This window comes from Rattus norvegicus, chromosome 18 (genome assembly GCF_021556685.1).
Source record: "Rattus norvegicus strain SHRSP/BbbUtx chromosome 18, alternate assembly SHRSP_T2T, whole genome shotgun sequence".
NCBI classification, from domain to species: Eukaryota; Metazoa; Chordata; class Mammalia; order Rodentia; family Muridae; genus Rattus; species Rattus norvegicus.
Window position 1 is genome coordinate 3,626,421 of NC_141551.1, and position 21,705 is coordinate 3,648,125.

General features: G+C 47.5%; 1 protein-coding gene across 2 annotated transcripts in view; it reads right to left on the reverse strand.

Moving 5' to 3' along the window:
• Npc1 (NPC intracellular cholesterol transporter 1) overlaps positions 1 to 21,705 on the reverse strand; it is a 45,926-nt gene that overhangs the window by 14,147 nt on the left and 10,074 nt on the right. The window contains exons 2-11 of one of the 2 annotated variants that reach the window (XM_087592243.1): positions 16,789 to 16,911; positions 15,510 to 15,616; positions 13,359 to 13,534; positions 10,119 to 10,286; positions 8,863 to 9,112; positions 7,803 to 7,873; positions 7,019 to 7,389; positions 5,986 to 6,212; positions 3,225 to 3,325; positions 207 to 309 (exon numbers count right to left, since the gene is read on the reverse strand). In XM_087592243.1, the coding sequence (XP_087448369.1) occupies positions 207 to 309; positions 3,225 to 3,325; positions 5,986 to 6,212; positions 7,019 to 7,389; positions 7,803 to 7,873; positions 8,863 to 9,112; positions 10,119 to 10,286; positions 13,359 to 13,534; positions 15,510 to 15,616; positions 16,789 to 16,911 (1,697 nt within the window). 2 annotated transcript variants of the gene reach the window in all.

Genomic DNA, 21,705 nt, shown 5'->3' on the forward strand with positions numbered 1-21,705 from the left:
GACCGTACACTTTACAAAAGTGTACGAACACTTCTGTACTCCTGGGTAAAGGATCTGTTTAAGCCACCTGCTCCTAGGCAAGCTGTCAAGAACTTCTTAGCAAAGCTACTACCAAGGGTAAAGGATGCTGTAACCTAGGTCTGCTGCAATACAAAGTGAGGTCCAAGCTTGCATGCTGCCCAGGTCCAGCCCCATGAGTCACTCACTCTTTCTCCCAGGCCCAGGCCCTCTGGAGCTTCTCTGTGTCATTATAGTAATTATTGACAGGGAAGGTAATCACAAGCGCGGTGGCATTATTGTAGTTCTGATCTAGAAAGCAAAAATATGACATCAGAAAACCAAGCATTAGAATGCAAAGTCAGATAAATGAGTGTCCAGCCACACTCCGTTGCTGACTCGGCTTCCTGACTCAGTGAGTGGCTGGTGCGGAACTGGTCTGTGTAATGTCGGCAAATGAATGAAAGGATTCTGACAGCTGTTATTCCGGAAGAGTAACCTTCCCACTTTAAAAAGCATAAGCATCAATTCTTGTTTAGTTTCTTTTTATATATATTTATCAATTATACCTGATGGGTTAAACATATTTTCATCCACGTGTGTAATGCATTTGATAACATGTATCCCTATTGATCTCCTCTGCCCCCCACCACACCTCCATGTGGATCTAATCCTCTTCTAGTCCCTCTTGTATCTCAGAGACAGGGTCTCTCTGCTGCCCTGGCTGCCCTGGCTGGCTTCAAACTCACAAAGATCCGCCTGCCTCTGCCTCCCAGTGCTGGGATCAAGAAGGCGTGTGCCGCCACCACGCCTGGCCAATGAGCAGTGTAAACTTTCACAGTTTCCAACTCCGTTTCAAGAGTGCCATTCTTAGCCAGCTGTGGATGCGTTTGCAGCACACCAGGCAAACACACGTGTGTATTCTCCCTGTGCCCCCTTCACAAAGAGGAACATGTGCTCAACCCTGGAACCTACTGCGTCACACATCTCGGAACTTTGGAGACTAAGGAAGGTAAAGTTGTAGCTAGCCAGGGCCACCTGGCCAAGTTCTAGGCCACCCTGAGCTACAGAGCAAGGTCCTATCCCCAAACACAAAACAAATCTCAAGACAGAAAACTGTTTCTTTAGAGACTGCTGCTCCATTTCTGTAGACACAGAATGCAAGCTGACTCTTTTCTGTAGTACAATATATTCCAGTGTAACCTAACCAGGTCCCTGCTGCTGGGTATCTGCAAGTTCTAAAAATAACAAAATCACTACAAAGGATATACAAAATTTAAATATAGAGTTCATATCTGTAGAATCAATTTTTACCTATCATCTTTGAGTCAAAACTATGGACATACCTAACTTGATAAGTCCTGTCAAAATTCCCTCCAAAGTTCTGGTCCTGTATTTAACAAAACAGTAACTGAGTCCTGGGGCCAGGTTTTATTTCACGAACTGCAGATACACCAGGAAGCAAAAGACAGAAGCATCCATTCCTGCCTGGGGCTTCCAGTCTAGGCACTAGCTAACATTTGCCATGTTTTCACCAAAACCAGGCTTTTTCATATCTGGCCTATGCCAGTTTGTTAGGTACAAAGACAGAAGTGAGATGCACTTCACGAAAAGGAGTGGGAGTGAGTATTTCCTTATATAATTAAAGGCATTTGTGGGGCTGCAGAGGTGGCTTAGCAGATAAGACACACTTGCTGTGCGAACACGAAGACCTGCGTTTGGACCTCAGACCCCCTAAGAAAGTGGGAATGGGTCACTCATCCCACCTATTACCCCAATATAGTGGGGAAGGGGGTAGGAGGATCTCTGGGGCGTGCTGGCCACCAGCTTAGCTCCAGTGTCAGTGAGAGACCCTGCCTCAAAGGAATAAAGTATGCAGTGGTGGAGCAGGACACCCGAGGTCCTCCTCTGGCCTCTGTACATACAAACAGGCACCCTGCTCCCACCTGCCATGTAAGCCTGACACCCACACCCACGCCCACGCCACTATGTTGCTGCTTTTAACTTTCAAGTACTTTAAACTTGATCCCCTTCCTTACCATACAGATCTTTTTATTAATAGTGGAGTGTTGTCTGTTATGAGTAGCGATAGGTTGTGTGTGTGTGTGTGTGTGTGTGTGTGTGTGTGTTTGTGTGTGTTTGTGTGTGTGCGTGCGCACGCGTGCTTGCCGTTTACTTTTAACTTTTTTGAAAGGTAAGCAAACAAATTTTATCAAGAAAAAATAGCTCCCTGTAGCCAGAAGAATACAAGAAGTGAATTTTCCTCTTGCCTTCAAACAAACTATATAATCTCTCTCACACATGACTTTAAAATTCTTAGTGAAATTCAATCTTTGCTTCTGTAGTTTTTGCACTTTGTTGCCTATGACTGCATACTCCGTTTAAAAAAATCATTTTTAAAAATCCCTATGCTTTCTTCCAATTCTTTAACAGTTTTGCTTTTCACACACTCATCTTTGATCTCCCGGAGTTTATTCTGGTAGAAGGAATAAAAACCCAGATCCATTTTCCCTGTGGGAAGGCCAGGTACTGACATCATCCCTTTCCCCTCATAAGAAAGGACTCCCTACACGCAAACATGGTCTCTCTCTCTATAGCCCTGGCTAACTTAAAACCTGCTCTGCGGACCAGGCTGGCCTAGAACTCAGAGATCCACCTGCCTCTGCCTCCCAAGGTGCAGGCTGCCACTACCCAGCAAGAAAGAGTTTTTTTATACGGCAGGCAGAACAGCTCTCAGATACAGATCACAACTTCTTCCCTGCCAGGGAGTGAGGGAACCAAAGCTGGCCGGCCTCTTTAGACCAGGAGAAAAACCTGTTTGGCTGGCAACGATTGCAGATGCTGGAGGTGTTACAACCTTCACCCAGAAAGACCTGTGCTCAACGAAGTGCCACAGGATGCAGCACGTGACCTGTCTGTGATGAGTGGTCACTGTCCTGACTGGCTTGTTTGCTTGCTTTTTCGAGACGCTATGCAGCCTAAACAAGTAGCAAACTCATGATCCTCCTGCTCATCCCTCCTGAATGCCAAGAGTTTATCAGCTATGGACCTCCACATCTGGCTCACTTTTAAATCCAGGGTAAAATTCAAATCCAAAGCTAAAGGAGATATTATTGTGGGGACTCGATGGACAGGAAAACAAGACTACCCATTTTCTGAATTTAGTAAACACCCTTGCTTGGCTAAGGACAGAGCCAGCATAGCACTGTGGTCCAGGAACTTCTTACCATCATAGCCGCCCAACACAAGCCACGGGAACACAGGTCCTCCAAATGTGCCCAGGCAAGGGCCGTGGAGCAAACTCGTATCATTCAAGGAGGCGGGAGCCCTGCCGGAAGTTCAGAAAATCTCATCACTTGGATGGCGTATCTGCAATCTGAGTACACTCTGGTTCCTTAGTAACGCAGATGTCATGCACCTCTAGGAAATCAAGTCACTGGGCACCAGCCAGGAGTGACTACCACCCCCGTGAGGCCAGTGACACAGGGATAAAGGGTACAGGGGCAGCCGGCCACCATGAGACCTGCCTGGCTCCCTAAGGAAGAATTAGATGAAACCCCAACTGTCAACAATAAAAGCTTGTAAAATTTCAACAATCAAAGTTATTTAAAAAAAAACCCCCAAATGCATAAAGAATCCAAGGTGTTTGTGGTAGTGTTTCCTCACACCTCGCCTCACGTCTCACTGCGTGACTTCAATGCAGCCCGGGTTCTGGACACGTGTGTACTTAGCACAGCAAACAGACCAACAGACGCAGCCTGATCCAAGACTGCTGAGTGTTACAGACTGTGGTGTTTTACTGAGCACAGTTTTTTGCTCTTCTTCAGTATTTCCACCCAGATCATTCCTCAGCATGTATCAAATTATAATAGTATGTATTTGGACTATATTGTGTTAGAGTGGCTTGGTTTTCAAAACTAATGCTTGAAAAGTTTCATAAGATTTGTTAAAGGAGCCATGGCTTGGGATTAAGTCAGAATTTCCAACAATTTCCAATTGCCCCAAACAGACCTCTGTCCTATTATACCATGTATTTATGAGAATAAATGCTCTATTGATTATTGTAATATCGAAATACTGACCAACTCTGAAAGGCTTTGGTGGTCTGCATTCTGCCAATGTCCATCAAGATTTCATTCTTGATGTGAAGTACACAAGCACCCCCACCTCACTGGCAGCACATTCACGTTCATCGTTAGTGATGCGTCTAAGCATATCAAAAAGGGAGGCGCAGAGTGAACTAATTAATTAGCCACAGAGACAGAAAGTTCTGTTTGAAGAGTAAGCAGCACCATGGGCTCCTGACTCAGAAAGAAGGATGGACCACCCGTTAAGGCTGAGAGGCACCTGGTACATGTGAACAATGGAGACAGCTCCTCGCCTAGGGCCTCTGCATTTGCTGCTCATGCTGCCTGGATGGACCCAGTCCTCTCACAGCCATAGGCTTCCTCCTTTCCTTCCCTGGTACAGTTCTCCAAGCTAAAGCATCAACAACCCAAGCCTTTTCTGCTTAGCCTTAGTGTCCTCCTCGCGGGCCAATCTCCACCTGATGTGACACCATGTCATACAACATGACATGCAGTCACATACCATACAACCCCCAACCCCATCATGTCATACAGCCACATACCATGCAACCCCTTCACGACATACAACATGACATGCAGTCACGTACCATGCAACCCCCAACCCCTTCACGACATACAACATGACATGCAGTCACATACCATACAACCCTCAACCCCATCACGTCATACAGCCACATACCATGCAACCCCTTCACGACATACAACATGACATGCAGTCACATACCATGCAACCCCTTCACATCATACAGCATGACATGCAGTCACATAACATGCAACGTCCAACCACTTCATGTCATACAGCATGACATGCAGTCACATACCATGCAACCCCTTCACGTCATACAGCATGACATGCAGTCACGTACCATGCAACCCCTTCACGACATACAACATGACATGCAGTCACGTACCATGCAACCCCTTCACGACATACAGCATGACATGCAGTCACATAACATGCAACACCCCAACCCCATCATGTCATACAGCATGACATGCAGTTACATACCATGCAACACCCCAACCCCATCATGTCATACAGCATGACATGCAGTCACATAACATGCAACGTCCAACCACTTCATGTCATACAGCATGACATGCAGTCACATACCATGCAACCCCTTCACGTCATACAGCATGACATGCAGTCACATAACATGCAACTTCCAACCACTTCATGTCATACAGCATGACATGCAGTCACATACCATGCAACCCCTTCACGTCATACAGCATGACATGCAGTCACGTACCATGCAACCCCTTCACGACATACAACATGACAGGCAGTCACGTACCATGCAACCCCTTCACGACATACAGCATGACATGCAGTCACATAACATGCAACACCCCAACCCCATCATGTCATACAGCATGACATGCAGTCACATACCATGCAACCCCTTCACATCATACAGCATGACATGCAGTCACATAACATGCAACACCCCAACTCCATCATGTCATACAGCATGACATGCAGTCACATACCATGCAACCCCTTCACATCATACAGCATGACATGCAGTCACATAACATACAACGTCCAACCACTTCATGTCATACAGCATGACATGCAGTCACACACCATGCAACCCCTTCTCTCGATGGCAGATGAGATACAGGAGAAGGCCACACAGGGTAATATTGCTTAATGCGATCATAGGGTAAATACACATTGTGATCTTTGTACTAAATTATCAGTGTTTCCCCAGGTGCTCCTACTATGAAGCAACTCATACGATGTATTTACTAATTGTTGGTCACCCTTCATTAGGACGTGAGCTTCTCAATACACATCTGACTCCACCTACTGGGTCTCCAGTTGTATGAAGAAAGTGAGCCACAGATGTTCTCAAACACTGAAGGGCATATGAACGGCTGCACCACTCACCTCACACAGTACAGAAAGTGCGTGTGGTAATCGGCATAGACAAAGAAGTCATCGCCTACTTGGTTGTCCAGCACCGCATGGCTGTTCTGGAAGTAATTTAACACACTCATAATGGTGCAGTTCTTGTTGTATGGAGAGAGGGGGGCCACACAGATGTCCTGAAGTGTCACGGTTTCATTGTTATAGGACGCAGTGATACTTTCAATGGCGATCTGTAAGTCCAGAACCTGAAAGATTTGGAAAGTAAGCAGACCCCAGAAAGGTGTCATGATTCCTCAGCTCCTCGCTAACCAGCACTGCCCTAAGAGCTCAGATGATAAAGACGTTCTGAGGATATACTTCCCAGGACTGGGGAAGATTACTCAACAGTATGGTGAGAGCCGAAGGCCCCTTACAGAAAACCGGGATGAAGAACTGGTTCGCAGGGTCAGGGAAGGACATATTACCATAACAGATCTCAGTAAGAGACACAAAACCATCCTTCACCCTATTCCGGTGTCCACCCACAAGTCTCCAGTTTTGGAGCAAATTTCTGGTCTTCTTGACAGCATGCATGCCTATTTTCTGATAGAGAATATGACCTGGGAAGAAAATTTCAATTGAAAAATTGCCTCGGTCAGACTGGCCTATGGGCATATGGGCTGGGGACAATCTTTAATCATTAATTGGCAGAGAATGGCTCAGGGCAGCACCACTCCCTAGGCAGGTCATCCTAAACTTTATAGTAAAGAAGCTATCTGAGCATAAGCCTGCCTGACAACAAGTACCACCCTCCACAGTCCCTGCTGGACTTGCTCGGCCATGATGCGAGTCCCTTGGAACTCACTGGGGCTAATGCTGTGTGGAGAAGCAAGAAGTGCCCACCTTTCATTCCCACTGAAAGGTTCCTTAGTGACATACTGTGTGTTCTGAAACTTTAAGCCATATAGGGCGTTCTTCCCCTGTGTGGCTTTGGGTCAGGTTGGTTATCAACGGAAATAAACAGGACAAATACTCCCGTTTCCTTGAACAATGTCGGGAAACGGCAGCTTACCTGGTGCAGAATCTCTTTGTTCAATGGAGGCCCGAAGGGCACATCGGCTCCGGAAGGGTACGGCTCGTAGATATGGACGCTGGAGTTGGGGGCCTGGATAATAAGCTGCTCCGTACGAAAGAAAGGCCCAAAGTGCTTGTCAAAGTACTCCTTTTCCAAGCGGGCCTGACTGTGAGGGGCTGACCAGAGCTCCACGGGATTGGTGGTGACCTGGACAAACACCAGGCCAGAAGAGCACGCAGCAATGAAGACCAACGAGAAGAAAATGATGCAGGTGGGATTCCGGACACAGAAAGCCCCCCACTTTGTGAACATGCGCCTCAGACAGTCATCAAACGCTACACCAAGTGGGTCGCAGCACGAGGCTTCCCCTGGGGTAGAGGAAAGGAGAGGCGGTTACTAGCCATTCCCAGAGCCTCGGACAGGGAAAGTATTACCCGAAACACTGGGTGCGGGGAATCTAGTCCTTATGCCTGCTATCCTTCAAGGCCTCACAGCCTCTGCCCACCTTCCTCTCCTTGGCAGCTCAGGATAGACCCCATGGTGACTTCATTTCACTCAACTCTGCCCTCAGGGCTCCTATGGCTCCTCCCTCAGCTCATAATTACATCACTGCTATTAATTACTTAGTTCCAAGGTTCCACACCGATGCCTAGTCACTGCCAGAAGGCCAGGGCTTCGTCTGGCTGTCTTCCTTCACTATGGGGTTCCCTCAGCAACGTACTGCCTCACACAGGCTCTCAGGCCACACAGTTGATCCCCCGACCTACACAAGCAAGCCTACCTTTGTCACTGCTATTCGAGGAAAAGGCAATGTTGCTGTCAATGGGGGTGTACTCGGACACAAAGTACCGCCTTCTGAAACAGAAGCACAGACGTGGTGTCATGTCAGCAGACTTTGTGCAGTGCTAGAGAGCAGCTCGCTTCCTCGCCCTGTCCCCTGTTCCTTGCTGTCCGTCCCTGTCTGGGCCACCAGCCTTGGAAAGGTTGAGGAAGGTATTAAAACGACAAAGCACCGATAGGTAACTTCATATTGGAATCCACACAAGTCACCTTTAGATCCTTTGAAAACATATTTCCAATGGCAATGAGCACCCCAGTGCCCAGACCATGGCCCCTCGATGCCATTGTCTAACGAAAGGGACCAGAAACTGCTTGAGCAGGATGATGCCAGGCCTAGGGTAGGGAAGTATCCAGTGAGCTGAGAGGGAGCACAAAGAACACAGGAGCCAATGGGAAGGAACTCCAATGCCCCAGTATACAGCCCACAGAACGAGTAAATGTAAAAGCACACTGCTGACTGAGCAGAGGAAGGGTCCTCTTAGCAAATGACAAGGGACAGAGCGGGGGGAGGAGCACCCCCAGCTCACAACCACCCTGGGGCAAACGGCACAATTTAAAGGACCCATTAGTGGACAGCAGGGGTGAGCCTGATGAGGAACAGTGTTAGCAGTCAAAATGGAGGACAACTGATCTAAACTGGCCTTTGTGTGCACATGCATGTACACATACGAACACATACAAATACATACTGCCTTAAAACAAGACATGAATACAGGACTGCAGTACCACATGTAACTAGATTTTGATCAGACATGGTTTACACAGACTGCCTGTGTCACAGACAGGTGCTTTAAATCACACACCATTTTGAATAAATCAGTATAATTTAAAGTGGTTAAATATATAAACAAAACCTGACTTACCAGCTGCAGGGCAAAAGCCATCCAGGGAATGGTGTCCCTAAGAAACTTACTTCCTGTCTGGTTTAAAGCTACTGGTGAGGGAGGCAACTTTGCTCTTCTCGTCTTGAAGGAAACGAACCAGGCAGCCAGCTAGCTTACCTGTGGCACCACACTGCCAGCAGTCCTCCAAAGAACAGGACCAGGAACGCCATGTAGGCGACCCACATGATGACATACATGGCGTCCAAGCCTAAGATCCTCCAGGGCACAGGGGGCGGTGGGGGCTGGGGTTTGGGACCGCAGACGGCAGAGCAGTCCTGGCAGCTACATGGCCCTGTGACCTCATCTACAGACTCGTTGCAGCCTTTGGTGGCATTCCTCATGGGTTCCATTCCAAGAACCGAAAGATCTACAAGAAGAAATCATGCTGAATCAGGACCTCACGAGAATCCGTTCCAAGTTTTGCACCTGCTTACATTTAAACCCCATGGAGAGCACACAGGGTACAGTGGGGTGCAGCTGAACACCAAGGACAGAGCACTGCTGGGTAAGCACGCATTAGGCTTTGGTGCTGTCTCTTAGGGTTTGGGGGTGGGGAGGTACTGAGAGTGTCTTACACAGGCCAAGCTGGCCTAGAATATTCATAGCTGCGTGTAACTGGGCTTCTGACTCGTCCCCCTGTACCTCTTGAGTGCAGGTGTGTGTACCTGGTTTTGCGCAGTGCAAGCCTGAAGGCTCGCAGGCAAGCACTCTCAGCTAAGTTCCCCATCCCTGATCTGTTCTGATGCCAACAATTCTGTGTACAGCGTGGGCCCTGATCTTCCACCAACCATGTAAGGTGGATCCTCAACGTGTCTGGCTTCCATTCTGAACGGCTGGCCTAACACCAGGGTAGACACGACTCAGCTTTTAGAACACACACATGCACGCACACAGTTCAGTGTTTTAGTAACGTTATCGATTCCTAAGAGCGATTCCTTTCTCACCCAGCCCTCCTCCCAAGTTAAACCAGGTAGGACAAATGTCCAACTTCTCTCTCTGAATTTATGTTTCTATAGCTGATTATGATTCTTGAGTTTTTTTTTAATTTATTTATTATATATAAGTACACTATAGCTGTTTTCAGACACACCAGAAGAGGGCATGAGATCTCAGATGGTTGTGAGCCACCATGTGGTTGCTGGGAATTGAACTCAGCACCTCTGGAAGAGCAGTCAGTGTTCTTAACCACTGAGCCATCTCTCCAGCCCTGATTCTTGAGTTTTTGGTTTTTTTTTTGTTTTTTCCAGAGCTGAGGACCGAACCCAGGGCCTTGCACTTGCTAGGCAAGTGCTCTACCACTGAACTAAATCCCCAATCCCCATTCTTGAGTTTTAAAGCAAAATAATAAACTCAGCTTCAGCTGCCGTCCACACCTGAAAATACGGGGATGATGGTAAACGGTGCTTGCCCGTTGTCTTTGTTGAACATGTACTCAATCCAGTTGGTGGCATTGCAGGCACGGGCATCCCTTCCGCACAGGAGTCCTAAGGCCTTCTCATTACTGGAAGGCGCCTCCACATCTCGGCAGGCATTGTACATTGCTAGAAGAGCAATCCCAAGGGAAAGACGGAGATGTTATGCTTGCTCGAATTCACCACTCGGATCCTACTGAAGGCCTCTGTGCTGGCACACAGGAGTCAGCAGGTTAGAACCTGGGGCGCTGCAAGGCAGGGAGGGAAGGAGACGCAGAACAGGAAAGGGAACCAGGACCAACTGTTCTCCCAACAACTTCCAGAAATCCTACCCACATTATAAAGAGGCCCTCAGTTAGGGTCAGGAGAAAGAACCTCATTTCAGCCACTCTGCAGTGGAGACCAGGAAGTGGGAAGACTGAGGACTTAAAGGGATCACACATGAGTCAACTTAGTTATGACTTGTGGGTCCCTACTTGGGACAGACTTCCTGGGGTCATCTTCCCCTGAACTCCAAGGAGACAGCTGCAGTCGCTGTTTTACCCACCCTAGACAGGCAGATCGGCCAGTGTGACAGGGGTTGGGATCGATTCCACTTGGCCTCTAGCCTGTCTGGAAAGGACACTCTTGACTGTGTGAGCACTGAGGTGCTGTTTGGAGCCCTCAATGCTCCTGCCTCAGTTCCTAGTGTATGAGGATTACGTGAGGCTCCATGCTTTCCTTTGTTTCCAGATGTGCCATGGAGCTTAATAGGGTTTTGAAGTAAGGACACAAACATGAACAAAGTATATTGTATGTACGTAAGAACAAGAAAGTACTACAATGTAGCTCATATTCTGCGTGCTGTTTTAAAACGCCCGAGCCAAAAAGCCATACTGAAGTTCTACCTTTAAAAACACAAAATCACAAAACGACTGTGAGTCGGGCTTGTGAGTGCATACCTTTGATTCTAGCATGTGGAAGGTGGAGATAGTATCAGGAGTTCAAGGAGTTCAACCTTTGTGATATACTGAGTTTGGAGCCAATTCTGAGGCTGTCTCAAAAAACAACAAAACCCACAACCCACACACAAAAAAACTCCCAAATAAAATCTTTACTGAATGCTGGGGATGTAACTACGCATCCCACAATATATCCACCTGAGGCATGCTGGACCACGTGACAGTCTCACAAGACCACCAAAGTACTGTCAATCTGCTGCTGAAGGAAGATTCTCTCAGGGGTCTGGAGAGATGGCTCAGTGGTTAAGAGCACTGACTGCTCTTCCAGAGGTCCTGAGTTCAAATCCTAGCAACCACATGGTGGCTCACAACCATCTGTTATGTCCAAAGACAGATGCAGTGTATACATATAAATACAATATATAAAATATAATATATAAATATAAATAAATCTTTAAAAAAGATTCTCTCTGATGGATGGAGCTCCCGGGTCCCCTATCCCCAGCATCTCCTGCAGTTACTTTGATTTAACTCCTCCGTCCTTGTGTACTTTTCCATACATTTTCATACATTCTTTGGTGAAGTGTGTGTTCAGACTTCCTGGCCATTTTTGAACTGACACTTTACTTTTGTAAAGTTTGGTCAGTTCCCTGTACGCTCAGGTAACTGTTCACAGCTGATCAGCGGCGTAAACACCCCCAGTCCTGGTCCTGCTCTCCTCCTCTAGCCGTTAGCACTCTTCTACAGTGACCTCAGCTGGGTCTCCCTGCTCACACACCCTCATGGTTTCTGTGTGTGGAGTCTTCTTTGCCATGCACATGTACATGGTCTCCATAGGTCTCCCTGCTGGTATGTGTTCACAGTTTGTGTGCCGGGGGTTGTAGAGATACACCCCCACACACATACCCACATTCATGGCTCCTGTACAGGCTCCCTGCCCACAAGTGCTCATGGTCTCTGGGTCTCTCCGCCCGAGTATGTTCGGTGAAAGGAGACACTGAATATTTGAGATAGTGGCGTACTCATCTTCAGCTGCACCAGGCATTGCGAAATCGTTTTTCGGACGGTTTCAAACATTTACAGCAGTCATAAGGGGCAGTCAGTCTATTGACTCACTATTGCTTCATGCCCTTACAAAGAGCCGGAGCCGGCAAACTTACTCTGTGCCAATCTGATGCGGCACAGGGAAAGATACACCGGTGTGTCTGTATTCTGTGGATTGTTCTGGACTCTAACCGCTTTTGGTTTCTGCCTTTATTTTCTTGTCAAGAAATATTTTACCTTAAAGTCATTTAAAAAAAAAAACTCTGTTTATTTGTACAAATTTCCAAGTATTTTTACTCTGTACAACTTTTAGTAAACATACTGAAACACAGATGAATACATAGCTTGATATTGGTTCCACGCAGGGCCAGCGCTGGCCGGGACACTCTCCCTCCTTGGGCTGCTGCATCATATCTTCTGGAAGATTCTGCCATGTGTGTTCCTTTTGCGAATGGAACTTATTTCCAATGAAGTGATTTAAAGATTCTGTTTGTTTTTAGTTGTTTGGAGATACAATGAATGAACTTCAGACTGACCTTCAAATGCTAACAGTAAAGGTGTGTGTGACCGTAGCTGGCTGAGTTACTTTTTAAGTTGGCTGTTTGTTAGGGGTTGGCCTGGTGCTGCCGTGTATTAAATCCTGGCCCCTAAGATCTGGTTGCAGTCTTGAGGACGATCTCGCCCACACCAAATGATGTTGTGTAAACTATGCTCGCCTGTGTTCTCTGATTGGTTAGATAAAAGTGGCTGACAGCCAATTACCGGGGAGAACAGAGGTGGGCGGGGCTTTGGTTCCTGGGCTGAGGATTGCAGGTAGTTTCATTTGAGTGTGGGTCTGTATGTGGGTCTCTGTATGGAGGGCAGGTGCCTCCAGAGAGCAGAGGTAACAGACCCCCTTTAAGTTAACAAGGTTACAACTGTGTTATAAACCACCAGGCGTGGGTGCTGAGACCTGAACTAGAGTCCTCTGATAGAGCAGTGAATACACGTAACTACTGAGCGACCACTCCAGCCCCCACGTTAGAAGAATTTAAAACAGATACTTTAAAGAGACAATTTTAATTGTTGTAGCACAAATCCCAGATACAGGCAAACAATGACCACCGAATGTCCTGAGACTGTGACTCTGTACACAGCGGCTAGGATAACAGAGGTGCACACCAACCCAGAGCCCTGACCCAGCTCATCACAAGGAAGAGTAGCTCTGCCCACTCACCATTCGCAAAGCTCCGTCCGACGTAGTACTCTAATTCCTTTACATTTGTTTTATTTTCCCGAGTCTCAGGGTCGAAATAATCTTCAGTTGCTGTCACATTCAGAAACTGACTCTGGTGCGGGCTACATGTTAGCTCACAAAACAGGGTCATCAGGTTATAAAAACATGACGGACACCTAAAGAAAAAGTAAATTATATTTTATGATTTTATGTATATCAGTAAACATAAAAGGTGAAATAGCTACAAATTCACCTTCAATAGTATTCAAAATTCACTGAAAAGAGATGAGTTACCATGAAAACATAGCAGACTCAGAAGATGTTTAATCCTACCTCTCCCAGATCCACACATTCTTTTGATTTTCTTTTTATTTTATGTGCATCGATGTTTTACTTGCGTGTATGTCTGTGTGAGGGCGTCAGACATATACAGCTACAGAACTGCAGTTATAGACCACAGTGAATATGGAATTGAACCCAGGTCCTCTGGAAGATCAGCATTCTTAACCATTGAGCCACCTTTCTAATCCTTAGACTCATAAATTCTTAAAACCTTATTGTAACATAAAGAAATAGCTTTTAAAACTGTGCTAATATTACATTTAATTTATTCAGAAATAATTAAAAAAAAAACACGAAAGCTTTTCTGAATTCTGGGCTTTGTAACTAGAGATTTCTAACTTTATTCCCAAAACCGTCACAGTTCTGATTAAGAGAATAAGGGGTAGGTGTGTGTGTGTGTGTTCATGTGATAAGGACTATTACAGGATTTATACATCAGCTTCCACCTGAGAGCCAGATAAGGCTAGCCGCTCCTGGAACACAGGAGGACTCGACTCCCCTGAGAGTCCTGAAGATTGAAGAGCCGTCACCCGTGAAGCCTTGGATCACAGGAAAAGGTAAAAAGCAGAGCGGCCACAGCAGTGCTTTCTCTGTGCATTGCAGCAACACACAGGTGTCCATGAAGACCATAGCTGACAGCTGTCCTTTGGGTTCAAAGTTTAAGCTCCTAATGTTGACTTGTGCATGTGGCAAAAGGGTTCTCGCTCTCTTTGGTCCACATTACCTCACTGCTCCGTGGAGTTCTAGAAACAGGAGCTTCTCTTGCTATTATAACTCGAGCTTTACCCACTGCTAACATGGGAAGGGGGCTAGCTATGGTAAATGTTTATATCCATAATCCGTCATTTAGAGTGAGTTGTAAATAAATGTGATCTGACCAGTGCCAGGAGCCTAGGGCGGCCTGAGTAGATCCTTAGCTCTTGGCCCATTACTACACCCTGTGACAGCTGAAAGCACGACTTAGCAATGGCTTCCCACTCGGCACTGCCCACTTCTCAGAGGCAGGGAAGGGGCCTGCTGCCTACAGTGATTGATAGCTAGAGAGGGCGTCTTCCCTCTTCACCTCCTTCCTCATCCACCTTTACGAGTGTGCTAAAGTCTGGATAATTTACAGACACCAAAATCTGCTGCTCTGAAGAAAACCACTGACTTGTTCTTTGCACATTTGAAAACTGCTAGATAGGCTTAAAGAACATCCGTTATACAATCGTTTTGCACTGGCAACTATGCCAGAATAAGTGTAGCATCTAGGAACTAATGCTATCACAGCAATTCAGCACAGACAGATCTAAGAGCCGACGACCTGAGTTTGATCCTTGGACCTACATGGTGGAAGGAGAGAACCGACCCCCAACTTGTCCTCTGATTTCCATGTGCATACGCACACGGTGTGTACACAATGGTGCATACACTCACAGGAAGCAAATAACTGATTCCCATTTGTTACGTGCACACTGCGTACGCATATAAGCAACTATAATAAATACTTAGAAAAGAATGAAGGAGTGAGAAGGACTGAGGGAACCACACAGATGGAGGACCTGGGCTCTGAGCAGCACAGCAGGGGCCACTCCTCACCAAGTGCACAGAGGCTCTGGTCTGAGAGGCCCTAGGCCACTGTGCAATTCTCTTTGCCGCCCAGGAGACCTCAAAGGAAACCAAGTCTTCACTCTGGAAGCAACTAGGAGTTGGTCATGTGACTTCCTCTTGCCTTCTAACACACGAGTACCTTCTCAGAGTACAACAGAGCCAAACCTGGTCTACAAGAATACACCAGAGTGACCCACTGTTTGCTGGTGGTCAGCCTACCTGGACAGAAACTGCAGGGGCAGCTGCAGGTTGTTCTTCAGTGTCTGAAGCTGCTGAACGTCACAGCAAAGACTGACATTGCCGAAGAAGAATCCTGGACAGAGTTCCTGTGAGGAGAGAGCGGTTACGAGACAAGCTCAGTCGCTTCCGGGACGTGAGTGCTTCACCCATTATTCTCAGGCACGGAGGTTATATCTGAGTCGCATGAAGTCTGCCATTCGGAAAGTGGGGACTCAGCCAGGCGGTGGTGGGGCACGTCCTTAATCCCAGCACTCCGGAGGCTGAGGCAGGCCCGATCTCTGAGTTTAGGACCACTGTAGTCTACACAGACTTCCAGGATAGCCAAGGCTATGGAGAGAAGCCCTGCCTCAGAACACTCCCCTACCCCCGGAAAGGAAGTGGGGACTCACAAGAAGTAGCAGAGAGAACTCTATATTTTTCCTTTACTGCCTGGCTTCCTAAGTCAGCCTATTCGAGCTCAGCCACAACACTATACCCACTCATCACTCCTGGGACAGTCAAGACCTGTACGTGACTCTGAAGAAAGGCACAGGATGTTGAAGCAACCTGGCGCGCCACACTGGGTTACTGACACCCTCACTGGGCTACTGAAGCCCCAAAGCCAGCCTTTTCAGCTTGATTTTTCCCAGTATTTCTTTTTCTAACAGCCCCAAGAATCACACTAACGGAAAGCAGCATCCTGGGAGGCAGCCAGGAATCGCAGGCTCGCGGGGATCAGAGAAATCACTAAAAGAGGAAGAGACCGCCAGCTTTTCAGTGGCAGAGTCTAAGAGGAAGCAAAGTCTTGAAATCTAGGAACAACAACAAAGCTAACTGCTAATGCATTCTGCAGAAGTGACAACATCTGGGGACCAAGGTCACCTCTAAACAGAGACTCCATACTGGGAAATTCCGGGAGACACAGAGTCAGCACCTGGAGGATTAGGCCAGGAGCCTTTTATCAGCTCTGTTATGGGGTTCAGGTTGGAGTCTAGGTTAAGATTTAAGCCCGAAGAGCTGAGGCAATGGTTCAGCAGTGAGGACTGATCTGTGGAGAAATCATGTTCAGTTCCCGCCACCCACACGGTGGTTCACAACCCAGGAGACCCAACTGACCTCCTGTTTATAAAGGTGTGCGCACACACACACACACACACACACACACACACACACACACACACACCTCTAAAGTTGTAAGCCTTTACTCTCACCTCCGGCATCCTGGTACCGTCATGTAAGGCACGGCATATGCTTGGCACTCTCAGAGCGGCACACTTACCTGCACTAAGTCATAGCCGTCCTTTGGGAGGGGTTTTGGTGGGCCCGAATATTCACAGTTGTACCTCTTATCTCCAAAGGCGACTCCACACTCTCCGTACCAGACACAGGACTGTGAGAACACCTACGGGAACACGGAAAACAGATCTTAGCAAGAGAAGGTGCTCAGGCAACCAACCTTTCACGCTACCTAGCGAATAAAGTAACAAAGGTTCTTGCTAAACCTGTCAAGAAAGGTTAATAAAGATGGAGCAAGCCTGGTGTGTGTGTGTGTGTGTGTGTGTGTGTGTCTTATGTCAGCAATCCCAGCACTCGTGAGGCTGAGACAGAAAAAGCATGAGTTCAAGGCCAGCCTGGGCTGCACAGTTACAACAGATTTGCACTAGCCAGTAAAAAAAACAAAAAACAAAAAACTGTCTCAAAAACAAAATGCACTCGCCTGTAACCCAGCTACTGGTGTCTGACACCTACATAACACACACACTCTCTCTCTCCCTCTCTTCCCTCTCTTCCCCCCCCCCCCCCTCTCTCTCTCTCTCTTTCTCTCTCTCTCTCACACACACACACACACACATCTTTTAAAAAGCACCCAGGCCTAAAACCCCAGATGGGTCAGTGGTCCAGGAATGGAAACTATTTACCGGAACCAGATTTCCCACTTAAGAGAGGGTCCGGTTCCAGCAAGTTAGGTAAAAGCAATATTGTACTTGGCAAGTCAGTGATCATTAAGACGCTGTTTTTGGGGGAACTGCACAAAAAAATATTAAACAACCAAAAGGAAATTTCTCCATATGTTTAGGTTAATACTATTGGTACTTCATAAGTAATCAGAGAACAAAACCCATAAATATTACTAACCTTACCTAAAAGGAGGCACAAGAATAGACAATGTGACCGTCAAGGAATGCACGTGCTAAATTTAAGGACCGTCAGCAAGGCAACGTCAACCTAGCATTTCTTATGAAAATGTCTCAAGAGCTGCTCATATTCCCCACGTGACAGTCACAAGGCTGCCTGGAACTAGAGAAGGAAGGGTTCCTGTGAGTCACCACCCTGTCAAGGGTGCTGCCCAGAGGTAGCCATACTATGCTTCACAACTGACTCGGCACAGATGACCCAGCAGCCCAGGGACACTGGCTTAGGAAACACAAACATAAACCAAGGAGCAAGCTGGATCCTAAGATACCTGTGCCAAGCCTTAAACACACTGAACAGGGACAAGAGGGCCAGTCCACACCGGCAGGCAGCTAAGTCAGTGTTCTTTTTTTTTTTTTAAAGAATTATTAATTGATTGATTTATTTTATATATGTGAGTACACTGCAGCTGTCTTCATGACACCAGAAGAAGGCATCGGATCTCACTGCAGATGGTTGTGAGCCACCATGTGGTTGCTGGGATTTGAACTCAGGACCTCTGGAAGAACAGTCAGTGCTCTTAACCTCTGAGCCATCTCTCCAGACCTAAGTCAGTGTTCTTTAGTTCTCACCAAGATGCAGGTCCAGAATATAAAACATGGTGGGAGGGGAGACCGTGGGACAATCATAAACTAGACCAGGGCGCGCGACTGTTGAGGGATCCAGAATCAATGTGACTTGTTTCAAATCCATCCTTTGGGTAGTAAAATAAACATTACAGGTTGCTGGATTTAGTGGTGCATGCCGCAAACCTCCTCTACCACACAGGAGGGGTGAAACTGGAAGGAGGAGAGAAAAGCAGACTGTGAGACCGTCCGGGGCAACTTGGAGCCCCGCCTTAACAGACAGGGGGCGGAGCTAGTGGTAGACCAGTTGTTCAACATTCGAAAAGCCCTGGGTTCAAAACAGCAGAAACAAAAACAGACGCTCCCAAACTGCATGAGACACAAGTGTCTGCCTGCATCTATGCCTCTGTGTGTGTGTGTGCATGTGCCTGTGCGTGTGCGTGTGTTATTTTGAGGCAGGGGACAGGGTCTAACTGTGCAGGTCAAGAGCAACAAGCTGCTTCTATGCTGGCTACAGGCCTACAGCCCCACCCCCTTCTGGACTCACTGCAAGCTCTATGTTTAGGAGAGGAATTATCCAAATGGGGAAGTATTGATATTTTAAACTAAACCCAGCAACTCTAGCAGAGAACTGCACTCTGGCCTTTCAGCAGGCCAGTGCACACTGATGTAACTCAAGTTTTAAAAGGTCAAAGCTGATTAGAGGCGCGGGTGGAGCTGACTGATGTGTTTATAAAAGGAGGGGATATGTCCTATGGAGGTGTGGTGAAGTATGGGTAAAAGGGGTGCCTCAGCGGGCCCATGCTGAGACGTCCCTTCCCCTTGAGGGACCAGCCACAGGACAGTATAGTAGAGGATACAGTTTATTCAGGGCATGGGGAGGGGAGTTAAGAGGATAACAGGGGCAGAGAAAGAGAAGGAGAGGGAGAGGGAAGGAGAGAGAAGGGAGAGAGAGAGGGACAGAGAAATAGAGGTGGGCCATGAGCATGTGGAGAGAAGGGTGAGGGGAATGGGGAGGGAAGGGACAAAGGGGCAAGAAGGTAAGAGAGCAAGAGCGAGGAGGGGGCAAGCAGCCCCCTTTATAGCGTCAGGCATACCTGGCTGTTGCCAGGTAACTGTGGGGCAGCACTCAGAATGCTAACAGACAGTTAAGTACAATTTAAACATAGGGAGCCTTCACTCCTCCTTCAGAACTCTACCAGCTGCCAGGCCAGTCTCACAACAGAATTCAAAGGAAAATTCCAGAGGCCAGTTAGTTTATTTGAACAAGGTCAAACTGAGGGAGTTCCATAGGCCATGGCCAGCAGGTTCTGAGCTGGGCATTCCAATAGTGTGACCAGATGGCGCTGACCACAACAAAGGGTGAGATAGATAAAATGAGGTGACTGACTGTCTTAAGCTCCACCCCACAGTTACCTGGCAACAGCCAGGTGCCTGACTCACTATGAAAGGGCTGCTTGCCCCCTCCTCACCCTCTCCTGCTCCTCTCTCATTCCTGCTCTTTCCCTCCTGCTCTTGCTCTCTCCCCATTTCTTTATCCACCTCGCTCCACATGCTCATGGCTGGCCTCTACCTCCCCCCACCCTCTACCCCGTGCCTTTCTCTACCTTTATTAACCTCTTTTTCTTTCTCTCCATCTTTATTAACTTGAGTATTTCTTATTTACATTTCGATTGTTATTCCCTTTCCCGGTTTCCAGGCCAACATCCCCCTTACCCCTCCCTCTCCCCTTCTCTATGGGTGTTCCCCTCCCCATCCTCCCCCCATTATCGCCCTCCCCCCAACAATCCCATTCACTGGGGGTTTAGTCTTGGCAGGACCAAGGGCTTCGCCTTCCACTGGTGCTCTTACTAGGATATTCATTGCTACCTATGAGGTCATAGTCCATGGTCAGTCCATGTATAGTCTTTAGGTAGTGGCTTAGTCCCTGGAAGCTCTGGTTGGTTGGCATTGTTGTTCATATGGGGTCTCGAGCCCCTTCAAACTCTTTCAGTCCTTTCTCTGATTCCTTCAACGGGGGTCCTATTCTCAGTTCAGTGGTTTGCTGCTGGTATTCGCCTCTGTATTTGCTGTATTCTGGCTGTGTCTCTCAGGAGAGATCTACATCCGGCTCCTGTCGGCCTGCACTTCTTTGCTTCATCCATCTTGTCTAATTGGGTGGCTGTATATGTATGGGCCACATGTGGGGCAGGCTCTGAATGGGTGTTCCTTCTGCCTCTGTTCTAAACTTTGCCTCCCTATTCCCTCCCAAGGTTATTCTTGTTCCCCTTTTAAAGAAGGAGTGAAGCATCCGCATTTTGGTCATCCTTTCTGAGTTTCATGTGTTCTGTGCATCTAGGGTAATTCGAGCATTTGAGCTAATATCCACTTATCAGTGAGTGCATACCATGTGTGTTTTTCTGTGATTGGGTTACCTCACTCAGGATGATATTTTCCAGTTCCATCCATTTGCCTATGAATTTCATAAAGTCATTGTTTTTGATAGCTGAGCTTTATTAACCTCTTACTCCCCTCCCCATGCCCTGAATAAACTATCCTATACTATGGCATCTTGCGGCTGGTCCCTCAGGGGGGAGGGGTGCTTCAGCAAGGGCCCAAGGCACCCCTTCCCCACACCTCCATAGAACATATCCTCCCCGCCTTTATCTTCTTATAAACACATCGTTGAGCCTCTGATGGTGCCAGTTAAGTGGTCCCAGATCAACAGCAGTTCTTTGACTTTGATTAAATCTATACTGGTCCAGGGCAAGCATCAGCTCCAAACCCAAGGCCCCAACAACAGAACCCAAACAAACAACAGAAACCCAGCCAAAAGGCCAGAGAACATGACCTCATGTGGTTCCACAAAGACCTCCTTCTAAGCTGCTGTCACCGATGGTAAAGCCAAGTGTTTCTGCCCCTTTGAAAGGAAGGAAAGGTCAGAGCTCTTTGATCCCAAGAAGTCAATACTGAAGTCAGTAACTTGAGCCCACTACACTCTGAGAAGTTGCTTAACCTTTTTAAGTAGAACAGAAAATATTTGGGGTTTCCTGGCCGTTCAAAGGCAGTCAGTTCACAAGTCTTCAGTGGTCCTAGCCAGAGTGGCCCAAGTGCTCCTAAGAGTACTCAATGGTTCACAGGCCTCATGTGTCAACTCAGCCAGACAGGTATCTCTCAGGTACCCCACTAATGCATCCAAGGTCACGAGGGCACTGGCTAAGCCAGGGTGGAAACTGAAGCTTTTGGCTCCAGGCACTGACTCTCCATAAAAGATAATTAGGCTACAATTAGAGCCATCTCAGGTGCTGTATCTGCTCACTCCCACCTCGGGCCTGCCCATGCACCTCACCTAGGAGAGCTGAGGTGAGAGGCTTTATTTTCCACCTTAAATGTCCCCAGCCCCTCTTCATATCTACAGCAGGGAGAGCTAGATTCCTCCCCGAGCCTGTTCAGGGAGC